This window comes from Phodopus roborovskii, unplaced genomic scaffold (assembly GCF_943737965.1).
Source record: "Phodopus roborovskii unplaced genomic scaffold, PHOROB, whole genome shotgun sequence".
NCBI classification, from domain to species: Eukaryota; Metazoa; Chordata; class Mammalia; order Rodentia; family Cricetidae; genus Phodopus; species Phodopus roborovskii.
Genome location: NW_026126563.1, coordinates 11,899,935 through 11,925,212, shown reverse-complemented (window position 1 = coordinate 11,925,212; position 25,278 = coordinate 11,899,935). Strand labels below are relative to the sequence as shown.

At 39.7% G+C, this 25,278-nt stretch overlaps 1 protein-coding gene across 2 annotated transcripts in view; it reads left to right on the top strand.

The window, feature by feature from the left end:
- The first annotated feature begins 64 nt into the window (after positions 1-64).
- The window catches only part of Rbbp8 (RB binding protein 8, endonuclease), an 83,104-nt gene continuing 57,890 nt past the window's right edge, over positions 65-25,278 (top strand). Inside the window, exons 1-3 of one of the 2 annotated variants that reach the window (XM_051201981.1) lie at positions 65-130; positions 16,676-16,883; positions 24,633-24,675. In XM_051201981.1, coding sequence (XP_051057938.1) covers positions 16,775-16,883; positions 24,633-24,675 — 152 coding nt within the window. In that variant the 5' untranslated portion in view covers positions 65-130; positions 16,676-16,774. Of the gene's footprint in view, positions 131-12,354; positions 12,550-16,675; positions 16,884-24,632; positions 24,676-25,278 lie in introns of those variants that run through there. The other variant, XM_051201980.1, reaches the window with a different exon arrangement.

Genomic DNA, 25,278 nt, shown 5'->3' with positions numbered 1-25,278 from the left:
AAACTCTGATGTGGTTCAGAGGGGTGGCGTTCATTGATCTAACACCTAAGTTCATAGCTTCAGGTACAGTGAGCAGTGAAATACCATTTGCTTTTGACCAGGAGCAGACAGTACCTAAATCAATTAAAGGGTAAGTTCATATTTTTTGTATTTTCTAATTTTAAATGAACCTTTGAAAGATTAAATTTTAAGGATATATATACATATATATATATATATTTAATAGAGCAGCATTAAAACATCTGCATTATTTTACTTTTCTGTAAAGCTGGTTGAATATTGTTTTATGAACTTGCATCTATGTTCATCTTTCTTAGATAAAGTTATTTGGTACACTGTATACTTTGCTATACTTTTTTGTAACTTAGTTGTAACTATTATCACTTAAAAAGTTGAGCTGAATAATTCTGCTAAGTAAATCTCACATATTAATGAATCATCTCCAGACATCTATTTCTTTGATAATATATACTGTTATGTTTTACAGGCTCTTGCTACATGGTAACAATTTCATATAGTAAATCTAATTGTGAATAAAATAATGTTTCTTTAAGGCAAAAGAGAAAAGCTATTGTCCTGCTTGGTGACCCTAAGTACTTGAGAGGAACAATTCACAGCAAGACTTGAGGAGTGTGAAAAACAAAGATTGTGGGATCTGGTGACTGATTAACTATTGGGCTCAAAAGCATTTGCTGAGCTGAACAGAAAGGAATGAAGACAGGTTGTGTCATGCCTAGTAGGTCTGAAATCTTTTTGTTCCAGAATACTTGGATCTTCCTTTCATTTACATTCTAAAACAGTTCTTTATGTAGCCAGTTAACATCTGCAAGTAGTTTGTCACTGGGAAGGCAAGCAGCCTGTACATTTACTTAAGTATACCATTTATCAAGTTAGTCACCAGGAGAAGTGACTGCGCCCACCTCTGGGGAATTTAACTAACAGCTGACACTGGGGTACTGAGTAAGTGCTTTCCTGTCAGTTGTCTCAAAGGGACTTTGCCTAGGACCGAGTGAACCATTTCCTTGTGCCTAGTGTCCCCGGTTTATGGTTATGTTCAAACAGGTGTAACACTTTTGGTGTGTTAGTAAAGCAGGGAAGGAGGTGCTCACAGGGGATTTCCACTTTCATAGAGAAATCCGTAGATGCTTCTTAGTGCTGCTTCTAGGCAGTTCTGCCTAAAACCACTTCTGAAAAGCTCCACAGTGCAGCTGCAGTGGAATGTGCTGATTCAGCAAAACAACCTGCCTGTTATTCAATATAAACTGTATTTTCAAAGATTGAGGTAACGAGCCAAAACTTCTTAGTTGAATTTTCTCCTTTTGGTTAGTTTTTAGGTACAACATATACTCAGAGTACATCATGGTATTTCTGCTATTCTGTTGCAAACTGTAATCAAAAGTCATAAACTATGCTATTTAAAATACAAGGCTTACAGACGCTGAACTTTTTTTTAATGTTTATGGTTTTGAAGAAAAAGCTGTTTAGGAACCAAATGCATGTTTTGAACAAAAAAATCTATGGCTGAAATTTCAAGCCTAACTCTACACTTTGGAATGGAATTTTGTAATCTTCACTTAATTGAATTTTGCCCCGAATTAGCTAATTTGGATAATTCGATAATTCAAGACTAACAAACTTTGCTATGAATAAAAAAATGAACTAGGCTATTAAGAACCTTACAGTTCACTATATATATTAAAGACAGTCTAAAAGTAACCAGGAAAAATGTGTTTTAACCCTTATGTGATACTGATAAATGAGTCCTTCCAAGCAAAGCCATGAACTCCATCAGAACAAACCCTCATCGCACATGTTCAATAAATCTTAGGCCAGCATTACCACCCTTACTAACGACCTATAATTAGTGTGACTCTCCCATCTATGTATGCAAACTTCTACATTTCTTTGGGTGGGTGGGTGGGGGGGGGGTTCGTGTTTGAGACAAATGTTTTTCCATGCAGCTAGCCCTGGTTGTCCAGGAACTCACTCTGTAGAACAGGCTGTTTTCAGACTCACAAAGATCCTCCTGTTCCTTCCTCCCAAGTGTTGGGATGCCTAACATAAACTTCTAAAATTGTTGATGTCTAAAAAATAGTGAAATAGTGTCCCTCTTACCTCTTAGTGAAAGTCCTTCTGGGAAGTAGAGCCTGGTCCTCCAGCCAACGTGCAGTTCTGTACAGTTCTGTGTGTGGGAAGTCATCCCAGTCAGGAATGAGAGAATAAGAAAAGGAAACAGAGAGCAGCCAATTTCTGTTTTTTTGTTTTTTAAAAATATGTGTACATGTGTGGAATATATGCCACGTGTGTTTGAGTGCCCATGGAAGCTAAGAACTTGAGTCATAGGTGGTTGGGAGACATCTGATGTCCTACATCTGGGTGCTGGGAACTGAACAAGTGCTCTTAACCATTGAACCATCTTTCCAACCCCAAGACTGCACTTTTAAACCCATCCTCAACTTCAACCAAATAGTACCCCAAAGCTAATAATACATTCTTAGGAACTAAGAAACAGCCCCAGATTTTCCTGTCAGAGGACAGAAGCAAAGAGCTCATAAGTACCAGCTCTGACTTCCAGTTAAAGAGCCTTGAAGGCTGTTAATTTCCTAAAATTTCAAGTTGTGTAGAGTTTCCACTAGTTTTAAAGAAGGCCACACACCAAAAGGTTTGGTGAGGAGCTTTCAAGTTTCTCCTGCCTAAATCTGGTTGTCACTGAAGTAGCTGGGACAAGCAAGGCTCAAGAGGTGTCCAATTTATTATATTGTAGGAAAAATATTATCAAATTGCTTTTTCTTTAGTTTGTCAATAAATTCCAATACACTTTACACCTAATATGGATTTCCTGAGCTAGTAACAGAACATTTTCAAATGGAAAGTAAGGAACTCTAGTCTATTTTTGTTTCATGTATTCTCTCCATTCCCACAAACCTGAGATGCACTGAAATTTGACCTTCTGTGAGAAAGGCATTTTCTAATAAACTACAACTCATTTCCTGAATTTGGCTGCCAATCTTAAAGGGCCAAGGAGCAGAAAAATGCACTCTATTCCCAGTACTGGTCCAAAGACTTTAATTTTCATTGGTAAAAACAAATGACTACATTGGACCTTTAAGTAACACTTTTCATTCTAGTGAAAGACAGGATTTTGAACAATACAAGTTTACTTGGGAGTGTTTCCAAGAGGGTCTGGTTACCAGGAGTAAGTAAATATAACCCATAACATGATGCACGGGCTTGACTCTGCAGAATATGCACGCAGGTTCTAGTCAAGCACATGAAAAACTCAACAGCTAGTCAGGTGTTTCAGTCACACGGGCATCACATGACCACTTGCGTTTATGTAATGCACAAACTTGGTTTTGAGAATGCGAGAGAGATGCCCAGCATGGCAGTGACACAGAGTGACTGCCACAAGCTGGAGGTCAACCTGAGCTACAGCATGAAACATGATCATGCTGTAAAAATCAGAAAGTAAAGGAGACACAAGCTCAGATAAGAAAGAAAATCTAGAAATCTAACAACGAGTATATCTTTCATTAGCTTGAATTCTATTAGAATAATTATGCCTGAGATTAAAAAGAAACTCTTGAGTGCTAAAGTAGTTAATGAACTGAATTAGGATAAAATGGGAAAATTAACCTTAATGCACAGCAAATAAGAGGTGAGGATACATACACACTGCTGAACAAACCCATAATAACAAATACACTTTTGCTGGGAGGCGGTGGCGCATGCATTAACCCAGCACTCGGGAGGCAGAGGCAGGCGGATCTTTGTGAGTTCAAGGCCAGCCTGGTCTACAAAGAGTTCCAGGACAGTAAGGGTCATTACACAGAGAAACCCTGTCTCAGAAAACAAAACCAAAAAAGAAACCAAACCAAAAAAAAAAAAAAAAAACCAGAAACACTTTTAAACAGAGGGAAAGTTCACTCTGGAATTTACTATTACACATTACCCAAAGTAAAAATACATCAACATAACCTTCCCTGGACATGAATCACCATTACTAAATAATTTCAAACAGACACTAACTTCTGAAATTAATGGATGAATTTCTCCTTTATATAGAATTTTGAAATTGGGATAGGTGATTTTAAAAAGGTACATGTATTAATTCTTTGAAAATCCTATACAATGTATTTTGGTTATATTCACTCCCCTCTTCCAATTCCTCTGTGTAGCCCTGGCTGGCCTGCAATTTGATTTGTAGACCAGACTGGCTTTGAAATTACAGAGATCTGCCTATCTGTGCCTCCCCAGTACTGGGATTAAAGGTGTGTACCACCCTGCCTGGCAAGTTATATCAAATTTAAAAGTAATTTTTGGTCAGGCATGATAGCATGAATCTGTGATTCCAGAAGGCAGAGGCAGAAAGATAACAAGTATAAGTTCATCCTGAACTACACAGAAAGATATCATCTTGAAACTAACTAAAGAGTTTTTTTGTTTGTTTGTTTTATTTTTTTCGAGATAGGGTTTCTTTGTATTGCTTTGGAGACTGTCCTGGAACTCACTCTGTAGACCAGGCTGGCCTTGAACTCACATCACAGAGATCCGCCTGCCTCTGCCTCCGGAGTGGTGGAATTAAAGGCATGTGCCACCAATGCCAGGCTAAAAAGTCTTTATGATCTCTTACAATTTAAAGCTTTCTGGAGTAAACAGAAAGATATATTGGTTTACAAATTAACTTTTATGTAATAACTTTTTGGCTAAAATTCAGAAACTTTATTATTTTTTTCAAAAATATTTTTTAGGTGGGCAGTGGTGGTGCATACTTTTAAACCCAGCACTTGGGAGCCAGAGGTAGGCATAGCTCTGTGAGTTCAAGGTCAGTGTGGTCTATAGAGCAAGTTCCAGGACAGCCGGAGCTACACAGAGAAACCCTGTCTCAAAAAAGCAAGAAACAAAATTTAAAAATTGAGCTCGGTAGGTGAATGCCTGTACTCCAGCACTCAAAAGAGGCTGAGACAGAACTGGAAGGTTGAGGTCAGCTTGGGACAACAACAAAAGAAAGAAAACAATTACAAAACAGAGAAATAAAGATGCCTAAATAGTTTTTAAAAAAGAAAAAAATGAAAGCTTTCCTATATGGATTCTATCACCAAAAACTGCATGGTGTATGAGGGGACGACACCTATAGACAAACATGGCATTTATAGACAGAGAGCTAATACTAGCGTAGTAGGTCTACTTACCTACTTAGTAGTTTACACTGGTCGTACTTAGTTCTCAACCTCTGTGAAAGGAATGAAAACCATACCTGCTCTACCTTTATGACTTACTTTTAGGTTCAAAAAAGATGATATATACTGCATTCAACAGGCTGACACAGAAGGATTGGACAAGTTCTAGGAAAGACTGGGCATATAACAAGGATTAGGCCAGCTAGGGTACAAAGCAAGTCCCAATCCCAAACCAAACAATCACACACACACACACACACTATATTTTAACACTATTCTTGAATTAACACTGTTCTTGAATTAATTTCATACCAATGTTAAACCACTTCTCAACTCATAGCAATTTTGAGTATTATTTTTTTTAATCTGGGGATCTTTACTTGATTCAGGGTCTCATGTAGCTGAGGTTGGCCTCAAACTCTATGCAACAAAAGACAAGCCTGAACTTCTGATTTCTCTACTTCCAGCTCCCATGTACTGAGATCACAGACATATACCACAACACCAGGCTCAGTGTACTATTAATAAATCAAAAACTACAAAGCTTCATTGTTTATATTATATATGCAATAACCTACAGATAGTTTAGATATGTATGAATGAGAAGGAAATATTCCTAGGTCTGCTTTTCTTTCTCTCTCTCTTTTTTTATTAGTTTACATTTAAAATTCTTTAAAACTTTTGAGCTGTGATTTAAGACCCAAACCAAGATATTTTTGAGTAAAAGGAAGTCCCATTAATAATTAAACTACAACAATAGATATTAACCAGAACTATGACTGGCAAGCCAAGCCACATGGTGACCTTAGACAGTCTATTCATTACAGCATCAGTGTCCTAAACAAGTCACAGAGAAAGTCGCCGAGAGCACAATGTGTTAAAGCATGATTTCACTATGGATTTTTGTACTCTGGATTATAACTCAAGAAAAACTGGAGAAGTACCAGCTAGAACTCAAAGTCTTTGTTAACTGGCCTGTGGGCATTCAGCTGGGCATTTTCTTGATTCCTAATTGATGGATCAGGCCCAATATGTGTAGGTCCATCTCTGGGTCCTAAGTTCTGTCAGAAGCCAAGGGAAACCAGCCACTAGCAACTTCCTCCATGGTTCCTGCTTGAGTTCCTACCTGGGCTTCCCTCAAGGATGGACTGTGATTGAGATGTATAAGCCAAATAAACCCTTTCCTCCCAGGCTGCTTTTAGTTAGGGTTTTATCACAGTGACACACATCAAACTGCAACAGAGATGATTACATGTGGTTACTTTTATAAATATATTGAGGAATGCTTTAACAAATAGACCCTAAGCATTGCTGACTTGCTACAGTTAGCCCTTCAGATTACTTTCTGACATGGTTGTAACACACACACACACACACACACACATATATACACACACACTATGGTATACTGGCTGGATAAAAGTATAAAAGCTTATTTTTCAAGATTCTGAAACAAACCTGTTCAGTGTTATAGTGTTGGTGATTGCGTTTATGTTTTTCTGGCATCTCTTTGGCAGTTAAATCCTGAGGTTCTCCTAAGTGAGAGTGTTAGAAAGGAGGCAGAAGGGGTAAATACTTAAGATTCTTGGACTTCATAAACTTATAAAGTAGTCAGAGATGAAATATTGTCTAAATACTACTACATTATAAGTACACGATGTCCCTGTCCATGACACATCATTTTGAAAACAAGAGACTAACATTCTCAAACCATTACCACATCTACAACTAGGAATAAACTATGTAAGACCTTTTTTTTTTTTTTTTTTTTTTTTTATCAAGCATATATAGCTTCTTTATTGAGAAAATCATATACCCATTACTCACATAAAATGAAGCTCAGTCAATCTTTAAAAACAAATTAGGGGGCTGGTGAGATGATTAGTTGGTAAAGGTGCCTGCTGCTAACACTGATGATCTGAGTTCGATCCCCAGGACTCCTGCAAGCTGTCTTCTGATTCCCACATGTGTGCTGTGTCCCCAAACCCAGTAAAACAAACAAACAAACACAAAGCAGTGACAACATGGTCAAGGGATGGTCCATAATGTACTTGCTGTCTAAGCATGGTACTAGGTTCAGATCCCCGGCACCTTAAAAACAAACCCCAGTGGACACCTGGGGTTTACTACCCAGCCCGCCTGACTCAGTCAGAAAGCTCCAGGCCCAGTGAGAGACCTTATCTCACAAAATAAGATGGAGGCACCCTTTAATTCTAGCAGTTTGGAGGCAGAGGCAGGCAGATCTGTGAGTTCAAAGCCGGTGTGATCTACATAGCAAATGCCAGGCCAGCCAAGGCTACATAGTGAGACCTGTCTCAACAAACTGACTACTGACTGACTCACTTACTCACTCACTCATTCACTCACTCACTCATTCACTCACTCACTCACTCCTCACTCACACACATATGCACATACCATGCCAACATGTACATACATATATCACACATGCAACAGCAACACACACACACACCAAATTAAAACAAGTCAGGTTGAACTAAAATAAGAGTTCAGGATGCAGCGGGTATGGTAGCTCATGCCTATGACCCCAGACTTCCAAGTTTGAGACAGGAATATTGCCATGAGGTCAGCCTAAGCTATAGAGTCTTAAAACACTCAAATAGTTTCTAGAGGAAAAGAAGGAAGTTTATTTCAGTATAGCTATAACTACTTATTTAGCCAAACTAACTAGACCAGGCTAGTCTTGAACTCAGGGAGATCCAACTAACCCTGCCTCCTGAGTGCTGATATTAAAAGTGTGTACCACCAGCCCCAGCAAAGACAGATATTGAACTTTGGCACTTTCAACTCAAATCATAAACCAAGTATTTTGGCACTTGAAGCAGGATCAATACTGGTATATTTGCCCACCCATAAACACCACTTACCAATAAACAGTTCTTGAAAAATTACTATCAAGTGTTCACTTAACTTGATCTAATATTTTCAATATTAAAATATTTATGTCTTAAAAATCCTTCCAGGTGGTGGTAGGGCCTGCCTTTAATACCAGTACTTGGGAGGCAGAGGCAGAAGCAGAAGTAGGCAGATCTCTGTGAGTCTGAGGCCAGCCTGGTCCACAGGGCAAGTTCCAGGACAGTTCCCAAAGCTACAGAGAAACCCTGTCTTGAAAAACCGTAAAACAAAAAAAAAAAATTATTCCCTTTTACCTCTCATACAATTTTTGTTTTGTGCTTAAAATAATACTGACTACAAGTATGACAGCCCACTCCAATTTTCCAGTATTATATGTTTATGCTAGAGGTTCTGGTTTTGTAAATTATCATGATGGATTTAATCATTGGCTTAAGTTTTGAGCTGGGAGATACAGGTTCTCACTTAATGGTATGGAAGAGGACAATGTGAGGGGGGATGGGGTTAAAGAAAGATGGGGAATTCCAGACATGCATAGGGAACAATGAGATGCAAATACTGTACCCTCCTCCTAGTTCCATATTGGTTATTTATATGAATCACAAAATCTCATTTGTTCCTTTAACACATATAGTAGTATCTGAAAAAAGTAGTCACTAACCACATGGCCTTGAGCATATGAAATGTGGCTGCTCTGAACTGAGATGTGCCATTTAGGTACGAGATACATTAGTATTCAAAAACCTAGTATGAAAGCAAGGAGTAGTGGCACTGGCCTATAATCCCAGAAGGCAGGAGGATTCTATGGTTTTGAGGCTGGGCTAAATTAGTATGGGATGGTGCCTCAAAAAGAAAGAAGAAAAAGCCCTTAGTATAAAGAAAAATATAAAAAGTCTTGTTCTCTCTCTCTCTCTCCCTGTGTGTGTGTGTGTGTGTGTGTGTGTGTGTGTGTGTGTGTGTGTGTGTGTGTGTGTAAGATATGAGCATAGACAGCTGTATGGAGTGAAGTTAACTTTCACGAGTTGGTCCTTACCTTTCTATCTCTCTTGTTTTTAGACAGGGTCTCTCTTGTTTTGGCTGCTGTGTTTATCAGGCAAGCTGGTTCTTAGACTTGTCTCTGCCTGTGGTTCTGTGATTACCTGTGCTACCACATCCAGATTTCTATGTAGTTTCTGGGGATCAAACTTAGGTCATCAAGCTTACAGGACGATTATTTTTATACACAAACCATATCCTTGGCTTCTCATTACTTTTTAACTGGCTACATTTTAAGGTAATGATTTTAGACAAACTGGGTTAAATGAAATACATTGTTAACTCCATCTTTTTGTTTTTGTTTTGTTTCTAGACAGGTCTCACTATGCAGCTCAGGCTAGTCTAGACCAGGCTAACCTCAGACTCACAGAGATCCACCTGACTCTATCTACTCTGCTAAATGCTACAATTACAAGCATGGCTCATCACGCCCAACTTCACCACACTTTGGTTTTATTTTTTAATGTGGTTATTAGAAAATTTTAATTTATATCTCTGGTGCTATCAGATAGCACAAAGCAAGTGAACAACTCATGGCTATTGACCTGAAGAAACTTACAAGCCTAAAGGCGAGAAAAACCAATTAAAGCTGGGAACATGGTGCTAGAAAAGGAACTGTCTACTGAGATAAAAAGATGAATCCAGGAAGAGACACATATAATAGACAGCTAGAGAGACAGAGCACAAAAAGTGCAAACAAGGTTGGAGGAGGTACAGATGGGCTTTCTTCACAGAGTAGCAGAAAGTCCCTGAAGGGCTTTAAATTCTCAGCTGCTGTGCAAAAGTGATTGGGAAGGAACCAGTTTAAAGGAGAGGGGGTAGTTTAAATTTACCTTTTGTTTGTTTGTTTTTTGACTAGGTTTTTAAATTCAAATTTAATTTACTGTGTAGACCCCACTGGCCTGGAACTCAGAGCTCTGCCTGTCTCTGCCTGCTGAGTGCTGGGATTAAAGGTGTATACCACAATGCCCACTGAAAACTTTAAATTTAAAATATTTACTTTTGATTTTGGAGATTTAATTCCATTCTTCAGTCATTTGAAATTACTTTTAAATGTATCACGATATTTGTCTCTTAGCTCAGAAATGCTAACAGCTAGCTTTTATTGAGCATATAGTATATATTTGAATTCTATCTTAACTGGCTTTCATGTGTTCATTTAATACTTATACCCTGTTAAGTTTGCACAACTATACTCATTTTACCGGCAGGGGAATTGTGACAGAGGTTATAATGAGAGCAGGGTTCAAACTCAGGTCTGTCTCCAAATTCTGCATCTTACTTATTAGACTATGTATCTTTTTAAAAATGTTTAGCAACATAATACATATACTTAAACAGAAAATAAATGCATCATGGGAAAAGATGCTCAATTTTTCCTAAATATCAGAGAAAAGTCTAGAAAGATGACTGGGTGTGTGGAATGGGAAATAAATGGTAGTTTAGAGAGCATGGTAGTGAAGCCTGTAATCCCACTACTTAATAGATGGAAGTAGTGTGTAAACTGACAACATGCCTGCTCCGTGTTATGGTCAAGGGGAAGGTTTTTTATTGTAGATGTAGGAAAGAAAAGTGAGCAAACTGGACAAGGCCATAGCCATCTTCCAGTGAGGGCAGTAGGGAATAGAGACTACACAGTGAAAGATGAGCAGATCGTCGAGGGGAGGGAGGAGGAGGTAGAGAGACAGGGAGGGGGAGGGAGGGAAGAGGCAGGCAGAGAACACAGTGAGAGAAGGTGGGTTATTCGCAGAATGAGAGTTTAGGGATGGGGAGGAGGTGAGAAGTGCTGATTTGCTAGTATGGACTTGGAAATGTGTACCAGTTTACCTACACCGAGGGAGCCTGGAGGCCAGCATCAGCTTTGACATGCTAATAGGCACCACAGGTTGCCCTAAGTCGTCTTCTGCCGGAGGTAAGGGAAATGTCTCCTTTCGGTAGAGGGGAACCAGCTTCACAAGTTCCTGTGGAATGCTGGCTTTTACCTGCCAGAATCTTCCTGTGTTTGGACTGCCTTTGGGAGTTTGGTGAATTGAAGTTACATTTGGACATTACAGGTAGGAATGAATGTCAGAGTTCAAGGCCCACATTATTTATGTAGTAAATCTGAGGACAGCCTAGGTTGCATGTGACCTGTCTCAACAAACAAAAAATAAGAGATTATGGTAGTTTACAGAGTCAATGATGAAATTAAAGGGATGGATTTACAAGATTATTTCATAGGTACTACTGACAGGATTTGGTGATAGATTTGATAGGACATTTAAAGGAGAAGAGATGTTTTCATGGATTCTGATTTATATAAATGGGTTACATACGTAGAGAGGTGTTTCGTTTTGGTCTTGGTTAAGGCAAGGTCTGGTTATCTAGTCTAGGTTGGTGTTCGGCTCATAGCAATTATCCTACTTAAGCTTTCTGGGCTTCCAACGGCTGCGATTATAGGTGTGTACTATGTACACTTCTTATTTCTATTAGAAACTATACAAATTTCAATGAAAATTACGAACTGTATATTATGCTATGCTAAAAATAGCACAATAGGACTGAGTATATGTAACTGTGGTAGAGTGTTTGCTGGAGGAAAAATACAATCCATTTTTCATTCTTTGACTAAGTCTTATAAAATGGGATACAGGGGGCTGGAGAGATGACTCAGCAGTTATGAGAGTGCTAACAAAGCCCTGGGTTGGATGCCCAGCACTACCTAAAAATAAACTAACTGGTGTGGTGGCTGCCGTATGCCTCTATTATGGCATAATATCAGCACTCAGAAGAAATCAGGAGAATCCGGAATTCAAGAACATGCGTAGTGAGTCTGAAGCCCACCTGGGACGGACACACACACACACAAAGTTTTAACAGCCCATTAAACAATGAACTCTAGACACTTGTAATTTCTTATTCCGCACTTTCCAGAAAACTCATCATTTAACTCCGGCAGCATCGTTTTGAAATGCGGCGTTCTCACGCAGTCCTCTCCGATGCCACCACTAAACCGTAGGCTGTTATCAAGGCTGAAAAGCAAGAGTGAGCCTAGGCATCCCAACCGTCCATCTTAACTCTCCGTCAGCTTCACAACAGGTCGGCTGGACCATTTTCCAGGGACTTCCACGAAGGCAGCGGGAGTCAGCCGTGCCTGCGGGCCCCAGGGCAGCTCCATCCCCGGAGCACCCCCGCATCCGGGTCGGTACCACCCGCCCGCGCCGCCGCCGCCCAGCTGCCCCGGGGAAGGGGCGTGGCGAGGGAACTCCCGCGTGACGTCACGCGCCGCCGCCGGGCTCGGGGCCGGGCGGGGCCGCCGCCCTCGGGCCTTCCTCCGGGAGGCTCTGGCCGTCCCCGCCGAGGGTTCGGCCGCCTGGCGAGGGAGGGACGCGGCGGAAGGAGGGGAGCAGAGCGGCGGGGCCTTCCCGGCCCGGAGGACATCCGCTGTCTGCCTTGGGCTCTCCAGGGAGGCTCGGGAGCGGTGAGTACGAGGGCCTTCCCTTCCCCCTAGCCGGCGTGCCGAGCCGGGCGGACACTTCCGGCCCGAGCGGCGCTCCCGGGAAGGAAGGCTCGGGCGGCCGGGACGCGTGAGGCACCCGCCGAGGCTGGCTGGGCCCGGGCCCGCGCATGCGCCCCGCGCGCCCTCCGGAGCGTCCTCCGTGGAGCCGGGGCGCGGGAGGCCGAGGGGCGTGTGCGGAGGCGGCCGGAGGCGAGCGGGCTGGGCGAGAGAGAGCCGCGGCGCGGCTGCGCTTTGCTCGCGAGAGGGGCGCCGAGGGTCCTGTGCGTTTGCCTGGCGTGCTGTGGCAGCCCGCCTAGTCCTGGCGAGCATCCCCAGGGTGGGGGCTGGCGATGCTGAGGGCCCGCAGGAGGAGGGTGGGCCCCGTGTGTCCGCGGAGCGTGCTGTGAGAGGGGCGGGCGCTGTGCCAGTGGATAACGGTTCAGAGCCAAAAACAAAGATTGGCCCCGGAGTGCCGGGCGAGCACGGTACGCGGGAAGGGTGTTGTGAACCGAAATTTGCGAACTTGGTATTGATGGTGTGCTATGTAGCCTTTTAAACACACACACACACACACACACACACACACACACACACACACACACACACACACGGTGTTCTATGTAGCCTTTTAAACACACACACACACACACACACCAGTTTGAGCGAGTTCAAGGCCAGCCTGGTCCACATTCCAGGTGAGCCAAGGCTAAATAGCTAGACCCTGTGTCAAAACAACAAAAGCATTGAATTATTTGAACTGCTTCGTCATTGAGGCATTTCCTAAAGGATAGTTAGATTACACTAATTTTAACTGTCAGTCTTAAGCTTTCCATTAAAGTTATAAAACGTTTTCTTTTTTTCTTGAGACAGGGTTTCCCTGAGTAGCCCTGGCTTGGCTGTCCTAGAATTTGCTCTGTAGACCAGGCTGGTCTCGAATTCAGAGATCTGCCTGCCTCTGCCTCCCGAATGCTGGGATTAAAGGTGTGCACAACTACAGCACAGCTTACTTTGTTTCTTGCTACAGAGAAGTATAGTTTTGGGGCTCAGATCCTAGCCCTGAAATAGCCATGTCTTAATCAGTTTTGGAGTTAACAATTTTACCTCTCTGTAGATAATTCACCAGAATTACTAATAAAAGTATAACCTATATGTTACTATACATAACTAAGTACAGGCTCTTATTGGCCATAATGTATCTTTTATAGCTAAGTAGTTAACACATAGGCTTGTGAAGCAAAACTGTATTAACACTCTTCATCTCACTTTTAAAAATACACGAAACGGATATTCACAAAGGAGAGACATCAGCATTGTGTATCGTTTCACACACACACATCCGTCACTTAGCTTCGATAGCTGCCAAAGTAAGCTGTTCTTGTTTCATCTCTCCACCCACACCCCTTTTCAAGCCAGTTCCAGACACCGTTAGTTTATCTCATAATCCTGTAATAGACAGAGCCTTTCAGAGGAAAAACAAAAATTGGGGCTGGAAACGTATCTCAGTGGTAGACTTCTCCCCTAGCATGCCTGAAGCTCTGGATTCTTTTCCCAGCAACATAAGAAATAAAAATTTTTAAAAAGATTAAATGATCACATCACTATTGCATCTAAGAGATGCACCTAAGAAAATTAATAAGATTATTTGAAATCTATATTTGTTCAGCTTTTTTTCTGAGTCTTTTTAGAAAGTCTAACTGCAGTTTTTGTAACACTTAGTCAGTGTGTGTATTATTTCTGTAGTGCTATATAGGTAACCAAGTGGTTGCATACAGTTTTTTGCTTTGTTTTTTTTTTTTTTTGGAAACAGGGTTTGGCTGTCCTGGAACTCAATCTGTAGACCAAGCTAGCCTTGAACTCACAGTCTAAAGTAATGGGTTTCTTTTTTTTTGGGTTTTTTGTTTGTTTGTTTGTTTTGTTTTTGTTTGTTTGCTTTTGTTTTTCAAGACAGTGTTTCTCTGTGTAGTCCTGTCTGTCTTGGAACTCATTTTGTAGATCAGGCTGGCCTGAAACTCAGAATTCTGCTGGCCTCTTGTCTCCTGAGTACTGAGATTAAAGGGGTGAGCCACCATGTCTGGTTAAAGCAATGGGTTTTTTCATACACATGTCATTGTGCAGTTATTATCAGGTTGAATGCACTATTGCTCCTTTGAAAGTTTTGTTTTGGTTTTTGTTTCTTAGACTTATTTTTTATTTTATGTGTATGGGTGTTTTACCTGCATGTGTGTACCACATACATGCCTAATGTCCATGGAGGCTAGTGGGGTATCAGATTTCCTAGAACTGGAGTCACAAAAGGTTGTGAGCTGTTATGTGGGTGCTAGGACTTGAACTTGGGTTCTTTGAAAAGCAGCCAGTGCTGTTTAAACACTGGGCTATTTCTCTATCCTGAAAGTTGTTCTGGTACAGAGTCTGTGTATCCCAGGCTGGCCTCAAACTCTGCAGCTGAGAGGAGAGGATACCCTTGAACAACTGATCCTCCTGCCTCTGTCTGAGTGCTAGGATTATAAGCATTGTGCTGGGAATGGAACCTAGAGCCTTGTAAGTGCTAGATATACGCTTTACCAACTGAGCCACAGCTCCAGACTCCGTGTGTGTGTGTGTGTGTCCTGCTCTCCTCCTCCTTTCTCCTCTGCCCCCATCATTTTTCTTGAGAAGGTCTTGCTGCTGCATAGCCTGGTCAGCCTGGGACTTGGCAGCAGTCTTCCTCTCAGCCTCCCCAGTGCTGAGATTTAGGCATGAGTCACTATGCCTAACAGGTCACTTTTGTAATGGTAGCTAATTAATGGTTTCAGGTAAGAACACAGTTTAAAATATGTATTAAACCACTTGAGTTTCTTAATAGTCTGTTACTTCTATTTAGGGCCTACATAAGTTGTAAAGTTAATCATTAATTGTTACTGTGAAAGAGTCACAAAGTACCTTTACCCTAATAGCTTTGTACTTCTAAATAGAATATTCTTAGAGGTTTGCTGTAAGTGTATCTTACTGCCTTGTTCTCAGAAATATACATGGATCCTCCCATGCTTTATTGTGCTAACCATCTGCCAGGTTTTATAACCCATGTACATGTAAATGATTGTAAGTCTAGAATCTGGTTCAGTGCAGTGTTTTGCACATCTCTCCAAAAGTTAAAGCATTACTTTTTTTTTCTTCAGTGCTAGGGATTGAACCCAGGGCTTTGGTTGTGCTCAGTAAGCACCCCTATTCTAATCCACATCTCATTCCATGAATATTTATCATTATTATATTTATTTACCATGTGAGTGAACATATGTGCCCACCCATACCACAGTACACATTGGAGGTCAGAAGCCAACTGTTGGGGTCCTTCTTCCCCTTCTAGTGATCAAACTCAAGTTGTCAGGCTTGGTGGTGTTTTTACCTACTAATCCATCTTGCATGCCCCCTTCTTTTCCTTTCCTTCCTCCTCTCCTTTTCTCTCCTCCCCTCTCCCCTCCCCTCCCCTCTGTTTTCCTTTCCTTTCTCCTTTTCTGTCTTCTTTCCTCCCCTCCCCTCCCTTCCCTTCTTTTCCTGATAGGGTATTATTATATAGCCCAGACTGACCTTGAATTTGGGATCCTGCTTGTCTCTACCTCAGGAGTGATGCGATTATAGGCATAAGCCAGCATAGCTGGCCAGTACATTTTATAAGGGTAAATGAATATTGATTGTGAATGGTTATAAACTTTTCAATATTGGTAGAGCCCTTCAGTATAATTTAGGTAATTACTCCTTAGATGGAAAAATGGAAAGCCTGCCTAGAGATTTTTCCTATATAAGGCCAAATAACTGAAATCATAGTTTCCTCCCTTTGGGGGGGGGGGGTGCACAGGTACTCACTATGTAGCCCTGGCTCTTCATGGAACTTACTACATAGACCAGGCTAGCTTTGAACTCAGTGTTCTGCCTGCCTCTGCCTCTCAACCACACCCTGCTCTCACTATTATCTTCTTTCCTCACTCTTTCCCAACTTCTGTTAAATTATCCTAATGATTGCTTGTAAATAGATAAAGAAAACTTGAAAATAGCTCAGCTTCTAGTTTCATCCTGATTGCAAATTACCTAAATGGGAATGCAAAATATGACATATTGCAATTTGTCATTTCAGGTATTTCACTATCCTAAGACAACGTCACACCTATGTAAGGTAACAGGAAAGGTTGGGGAAACATCAGCAAACAGAAGTGTGAAGCCTGCTGCCAAGAAGATGAGCGTTTCCGGAAGCAGCTGTGGAAGCCCCAACTCTGCAGACGTGTCCAGTGACTTCAAGGAACTCTGGACAAAACTAAAAGAATATCATGATAAGGAAGTGCAAGGTACAGTACTGCCTTAGGTGCTTGACACTATAACAGTAGAAACTAGCTTGGATTATTTTGATATATTTTTAGATAGAAATAACCTTATTTAGGAGCAAATGTTCTACCTTTAAAGGGCATTCATTACTGTAATGTTTTATGATTTCTTTTATTGATTGTTTCTTTAACTACAACTACTGCAGAATATAGTTTTTTTTTTTTTAACTTTTTTAGAAATTTGTATGTATATGTGTGAGCCTGCATGAGTATATCTGTACAATATGTGCTCAGGAGCCCATGGAGGCCAAAAGAGGATATCAGATCCTCAGCCAGAGTTGTAGGCAGTGAGCCACCATGTGGGTACTAGGAACCGAACCTTGGTCCTCTGAGAGCACTAAATGCTCTTAATTGCTAAGTCATCTCTCCAGCACCCAGAACATAGTTTCTATACAACTTTTCATTCGTTACTCATGGAAATATGCTTGGAGGTGCTAAAAACAGTAGAATTTATTGACCAGAGACTTAGGTTTGACTTCTAATTTCATTTTCCGGATGGTTGTGTGATCTTAACTGTTTTATAACCTTTTATCTTTTTTCTACCATTATTTTCAGGATTACCTCTAGATATAAAAGTGCCATTTATGTAATCTGACAATCCTTTCAGGAGCTGTTTGCTACTGAACATTCGCATACAAAAGTGAATGGCAGTTTCCTTTCAAAGTTCCTGTAGGCTGCTAGAGAAGGTCATGGAAACAGCCATGTACAGTTCAGTGAAATAGGAGCTCAGAGGACTTATGTGGAGTGCAGCGAATGTACAGAAGATTAAGTAGTTGTAATTAGGATGAGTCTATAAATGTTTCAGTTAAAAGATCCCTTGGGGACTGGGGATGTAGCTCTGTTGATGGAATGCTTGCCTGGCTTTTATGAAGCCTTGGGTTTGATTCCCCAGTACCACATAAACAGATGCTTTGGCACTCACTTGTAGTTGAGGCTCTTGGGAGGGAGAGGCAGCAGGATCAGAAGTTTAAGATTTTTCTCAGGTCTTTAATGTATGATAGATTTTTCTCATATATGAGAAGTCTTTCCTATCACAAATTTGTGTTTTAGTGGTGATGCAGAGGCCAAGGCCAAGGCCTCACATATGTTGAGCAGTCTCCGCTGAGTTACATTCCCAACCCTAGGAGTAGTTCTTGATTGCCTACAGTAACCATGTGTTTTATATTGCAGAGCTCCACAACTTTGACATGGCACTGCAGTGCCATTAAAGTGTGACGCACCTGAATCAATTCTAACGTTTAATTGTGGGGTTGTATTGAATCTTTCCATGGTAAATTTAGCTTCTTTCAGGACACTTATGATAATAGCCTCAATAGATTCTGAACTATCAACCTCAAAGTAACCTTCTAAGTCCCAGTTTACGTGGAGATACTCAATCACAAATGTGTTTTGAATATTTGCTGTGTGACAGAATTTTAGTGCAGTGTATTCTGTTTGGGAAGACAAAGGAAAAACGTATGTGATTATGATTTTTCTTTTGGATTGGGCTTTATAATTGGGTACATCCAGGTAATATGGTGGTAGGAAGATGAGAAAGACAGAATTTCCTGAAAAGACAGACTCTAGAAAAAATTGGAGATAAGAGCGTGACTTTTTTTTCTCCCCCAAAATATTTTAGACAGCTAGATCTATTTTTAAGCGGCAATGTGATGGGAGTAGGCATGTAGCTAGGATATAAGCAGTTATGTTCAGGTTAGCAGCAAGTACATGCTGAGGAGAGTCTCAACAGCTGATCTGTAGAATTAGCTCTTTGGGGGGAGCAGGGGAACTTCAAGACAGGGTTTCTCAGTGTAGCCCTGGCTGTCTTGGAGCTTACTGTCTTGGAGCTTACTCTGTAGACCAGACTGGCCTAAAATTCAGAGATTGTCCTATTCTGCCTCCCAAGTGGTGGGCTTAAAGTTACGGATTAACTCTTGAGCGCTCTGCTTCTGTTGCTTGTGAGTGGATTCAAGTAGTGCTATGTTGAGACAGGCATGAGATACAGTGGTAAAATCTGTAAATTTAACTGCAAGTGTCAAAAAGCTGTGTTCTGTCTGATTGGAGTAGAGATGGTAACAGCACAAAAAACTTTGTACTGCTTTAGATGCCTCATGCATGATAAGATGACCTCCTACCTATGACTGTATTACATGACTGAATATGTGTGAAGTGTTTGGATATGTTAGTTATCGCCATCACTCTGAAGCAGCAATTATGTTTAATCAGTGCCTGCTGTAGACACTCACAGTGGGATACTGGAAAAAAAAAACTTTTAACAAAAGTCTCGTATATTGATTACTTTGTAACATGAGGTTTTCTTGTCCCAGCTAGGCTCACTGCTGCTTCAGTCCCAAGGGAACACAAGGATGCTCTATTAGTTTTAAAGCTGTTGTCCAGTGACTAGGGTTTCTTATTGTCTAGCTCTGCCTTAATTATTAACCCATTCCTATCAATCTAAGTGCATCCATGTGGTCTTGGCTTACCAAAGAATGCCCGACCTGCTGCTCCTTTGTCTGCTACATGATGACTGCTCAGTGTCTCCACAGAGAAGAGAGCAATTCCTGTTTGTCCCTGCTTATATCCTGATACTGCCCAGCTGTGTCACTTCCTGTCTGTCTGTACAGACTTCCAGACCTCTATGGTTAGCTAGTAGCTAGTTTCTGCCCAGCTACATCACTTCCTGTCTGGCCAATCAGCTAGTCAGTGTTCTATTCATTAACCAATAAGAGAAACATATACAGAAGGACAGCCCCATTACTTCTGTGCATAAAATACTTATTTATTTATTGGAAGTATCTGGGCCATGGTGCTTTTGTGTAGGTAGAAGACAACTTTTAAGAGAGAGTTCTTTCTTCACTATGTTAGCTGAGGGGATCTAACTCAGGTTGTCGGGCTCAGCAGCGGCCTGAGCTACCTATGGAAGGGGCTCCCATTCTTTCCGGTCTTTTTGTTTGATTTTTCAAGTCAGGCTTTCTCTGTATAACAGTCCTGGCTGTACTGGAACTTACTTTGTAGACCAGGCTGGCCTTGAACTTAGAAATCAGTTGTCTCAGCCTCCCAAATGCTGGGATTAAAGGCATGGGCCTCTACTGCCCAGCTCCTCTACTTTTTTCTTAAAGACAGGATCTAAGCCTGGTCCAAATTTCCTATATAGCCTAGGCTGACAATGAACAGGAAATATTTTGGCAGGTGTTAGTGCCTTCTATGTTTTTTTTTTTTTCCAGGAAAATTTTATGATTTTTAATGTATGAGTCCTTTGTCTCCTAAGCATTTTATTTCCATGTTGTATCAAATAGAAATTTTCTTTGTAAAAATTTTGAGATACTGTATGATGAACACTGAATCTCCCAAGGGTTAAATTTAAGGTTAACCTGTATTTCTTTGTCTGAGATATCTATATCTATCTCTCTCTCTCTCTCTCTCTCTCTCTCTATATATATATATATATATATATATATATAGATATAGATATCTTGTTAATTGTTTTCTGAGGTTGTTGGTTTGTGGGGAGGTGGGCAGTTAGAGCAGGTGTCAGTAAGTTCAAGCTGACCTTGACCGTGCTGTGTAGTTGAGTGTGACTTTGAGCTCCTGTTCCTCCTGCCTCTGCCTCTACTTGCAGAAGTGCTGGTATTACATGTATGACAGTCATGCCCTGCAGTGGCTAGCCTTTTCCTATCCCTGTCTCAGAGACATTTACATATAAGCAGACAGATCACTTGAGGTCAAAGGACATGTCTGGGAAATGGTTCTCTTCTTGCCCCCATGTGAACTTGAACCCAGGTCATGAGATTTGACAACAAGCACTTAGACTTGTTGATCCATCTTGCCAGTCTAATCTTTGCTCTTCCCAATTTCAAGTTTTTTGTTTTGTTTTTTCAAGACGTGGTTTCTCTGTATCTCCCTGGCTGTCCTGGTACTTGCTCTGCAGACCAGGCTAGTCTCAAACTCAGAGATGCGCCTGTTCCTGCCTCCCAACTGCACCACCACTGCTTGGCTACTTTTTGTCTTAGTTTAACAGGGAAATATATTTGGACAGGTTTCTTCCTTTTGTTCTTCTGTAAACAGGGTTTTCAGGAGACCTCTATTTTATGATGAAGTAGCATTAAGAAAATAAATAATGTATTCCTTGAGCAAAGCAATATATTGATTATTAAATCTGACAAATACTACATAGTGGATAGCTTACCTTTGTTTTATACTAGATAATGCTTTTATGTTGTACAGTCCTTGTCTTTAATAGACTTCATGGTCCCAGAAATGTTAGGGTAGGAGGTAAGCAGACTTGTTTCCTGCTTATGGATTTTTGAAGGCATGGTCTTTGTTTGTTCATTTAAGACAGAGGTTCACTGTGGAGCCCAGCTGGTCTAGAAATTGCTGTGTAACCCAGGCAGGCCTCAGACTGAAGGTCTTCCTGCCTCAGCCTCCTAGTCTTGGGACCACAGGCACGGACCACCATGCTGAGCATGGTAAAAACTATTTGTAGAATATTGATATTGTTTAAAAATTTAGTTTGTGTTACTGGATATTTCCCAAACAAAAGAGGGCTTTTTATTATTAGTCCTTTGTCAATGTGCTGCACATGGTTCCATATAAAATTGGATCATCTGAGTATGTAATAACATCAAAGACCTGCCTGGGGGTGCTTACTTTTTAAGAAGAAGGTGGGGGATCTACTTAGAAAAACCAATACAAGAAGCTGTTTGCAAGACATCAAACATAGACGTGTCTGGACATTGCAGGTTTTGAAGTATATATAGGAATCAAAATTGACTCATTACCTTTTAAAGCTTCGAGTCAGTAATAGACAAAGGAGAACTATTAGGAAGAGTAAACAGTGCTTGAGATGCTTAATTTTTACATTGACAGCCAAGCAAATCTGTTCATAAGAAATTACATGCATCTGTATAACCTGCTGCATTTGGGATTCTTTGCTTTGTTTGACCAGAACAAAATAAAACAATATTGATGATATACCATATACTAAACAGTGTGGGCATTGATCACAATATAATAAGCTGCTTGCATTTTAAGTCTAAGAATAAATGGTCTCCCATCTTATGTTGAAAATGAGTAATTTGAAAGCTGCATTGTTTGCAGGGGGTAATTATGTTGATATTTGTCACACAGTTTTTAATCTTTTTTAGTATAATTTTATCCTTCATTGTTTATTCTAGTGTCAATATTGTCATTGGGAATAGACAACTTTATGCTTTGAATTCAGAATAACAGGTTTTAATAGCAGGTTCAAAATTCTTTAAATTTCAAAAGTATATCTTCAAAGAGTATATTTGGGTAGGATTTTTTAAATATTATTAAAAGCACTAAATAAAGTAGAATTTAGCATGTTTGTTTTTCTAGTGTTCACTGTCCACACTAGCATCTGCTGTCATATCTCAGTTAATGTAATCTCTGTTTCTCATAAGTCTGAACCATGTTCATAGAAAGCTAGGCAGTTTGGAGAACGTAATTGCAACTGATTAAAGAAATGGGACAGATCTGATACTCTGTCATGACAGCACAAGTGCACGTTGAGTCCAATTTTGATTGGTCCAGTTTATTGTTCTGCTTACTCTCAAATGTTTCATCAACATTATACAAAAATTTATGTTAAGACTACAAAATCAACAGTTTTGATTCATAGTACCAATGCCTATTCATTAAGAGCTCTCTAAGCTCTCACATACATATTATTTTATTATTTGCATTTATAACTACTATAAATTGAACAAAATTCACAATTTATCTATTATGAGATAATTAAATAGTAAGCAAAGTACATATCATAAAGTATAGCTGGTTTCATAAATATTAGCTTTTAGTTGATTAGAAATACTTTATTGTATAGTTAGAGAAATAGGATTTTTTGGTAAAATAAAATTATTTGATCTATAGGTAAATCTGTTACTTAAGAAAAGTGGGACTAGTTTAATCATTTCTATTTTTAAAACATAAGTAAAGTGATGGTAGGCATTATGTGGTTTTTTTATATGAATAAAAAGCTAAAACAAGAATTAATAGCATTTATTTTTGTTTATTCATGACAAATTGAACTCTTGCCTCATTTCTGAACTCTTAAACTTGTTTAGTATAGTATAACATAACAACATATACTTGCCCCGATTGTTTGATTTCCTTAGAAATCCATAGAATGAATAGATAAATGATTAATTGATGTCCTATAGTGCTTAGTCTTTTGAGTACTGTTTCCTCAATAGGTTCTCAGGTTGCTAGTGTTACATCCCAAATACTTTGTTGAACAGACTACCTGTTCATACAGGAGTTAGATTGTTGCATAGCCTCATTCCTTCCAATGGGTGTGGAGCAGGATTAAAGCACACTTTATAGGGGTTCTAATTGTAGATACCTAATTGACTTGATGAATAGTGAATGCTAAAATTTAAACACACACACATAAACCTGTTTCAGAGCTGATCTACGTGACAGAACAAATGCCTCACAGGTGTTGAATCTTTCCATATTTCCCAAGAATTTTCTTTTGAAGTTTATATGGATTTTCCACTTCATTGTTTCTTTTCTAAAAAATGAATCTTTTTTTTCACAGCAGGAATCCATTTCATCTTTGACTACTTTCTACTTGCAAAAGCAGACCTGACTTTTAGAAGTCAGCCAAAATTAAAAACAAGAAAATCTGTCAGCAAATAAACCCCCCCCCCCCCACATTTTAGGGAGAAGAGACACACTTGCTGATTCTTGTCTTTATTCTAGTGGGGTCATAAGTTCTTAATTCTGCAAGAATGGTGCTTTGCTCAGTACTTCCAAATTGTCTCAAGTTTGCCATCATTACCCAAAGAAAAAACTCCTCGGGCTAGGGCTTTGTCAGCTGTGAAGGCTATCATTCCATCTAGTGGTACTTTATATATATTTTGTGTAGACATCTCTAAGTATTTTTACATTGCTAAACATTGAGTATTTTTGTTATAAGTTTCTATATAGATTAGAACTCAAGAAATTAGGTAATGATGAGAACAGTGAATATATATGCTATACTAGTTTCCAGTATCTCCAGAGAAGCATGGTTGTATAGTTTTACAACCCTTCACCAGTGCTCAGCGCTATCATTTTATAATTAGGAATTAATCCTTTCAGTTTGCATTTATGTTAAGTTGCTAGTAGTGTTGTAGATTATGTTTTGTGGTTACGTTTTGGTTATTGCCATGAAAATTAGAAATACCCTATTTCATTATCTCTTTTCCCTTGCTGTTTTGTTTTATATTGAAAAGAGCATATCTAGAGTTAAAAATCTCAGTGTTCTTTGTTAAGTCTTTGTTAAGTACTTTTCTGTAAGCAGTTTTGTTTCTAATCCAGTACTTCCTGCCACAATCTAGCTTAATCCCCAGAGACTTGAGCCTACATAAGCACTATTTTCTGTTAACAAATACATAGGCTGTGTCAGAACACAGATCTGCATTTATAGTGAAATCCTAATTATATGTTGCCCTCACTATTAGAAAGGAAGTAACTCACTTTTAATCTACTTGGCTGCCATATAATGAACTAAAAGTAATAATGTTGCAGATTTATTTTTGTAGCCTGGGGTTACAAGTAAGGGGATACACTGTACATCAGATGGGTACTGGATCATTTTCCATAAGCCATTTTAAATTGACTTAATAGTATAGCATTTGCCTCATAAAGGAACTTAGATAACTGTTATAGAATTGGTACAGTGTGTAACAAAATACTGTGCTTTTTTTTTTCTTTGTTACTTTGCAGGTTTACAAATAAAAGTAACCAAACTGAAAAAGGAACGAATTTTGTAAGTATCAGTATATAATGACAATGTTTTATTTATTAATAGGCATTTGATATTAATAGCCAGCCTCATTTTTTAAAAAAACTTCGTGTCTTAAAAAGGAATTAACTTTGGGCTAATTAATTATGATTTTATTTTATTTTTTGTTTTAAAGCAAAAAAGAACTGGTTTCTAAGTACAGGCTTAGTTAGCATGCATTTGTGTATTTTACTATATTCTATAATATACAATCATCTTTTCATGGGATATTTAGTGAAAGGAGAATTGTGTCATTCTTTTCTCTGGTATATTAATGCTTGGGATTCATAGTATTGCAAGAAATGGGGAAGATTATTATGATATTCCTAAACTTGTAAGAAATGGATGTCCGACATGGTGGTGGACACCTGCAATCTCAGCACTTGAGAGTAGGGGCAGGAGGGATAGTGTCTGCTACATATAAGTCTGAGGGCAGCCTTAGTTAAATAAAAATCCTGTCTAAACCAGAGAGCAGTATTCCTGTAGGGTCAGCACTTGGAGATAATGTAGGAGCATCAGGGATGCTAGGCCAGTCTCATTTATATAGCCTCAACTACATGAGAACTTGTCTTAAAAACAGCAACAGAG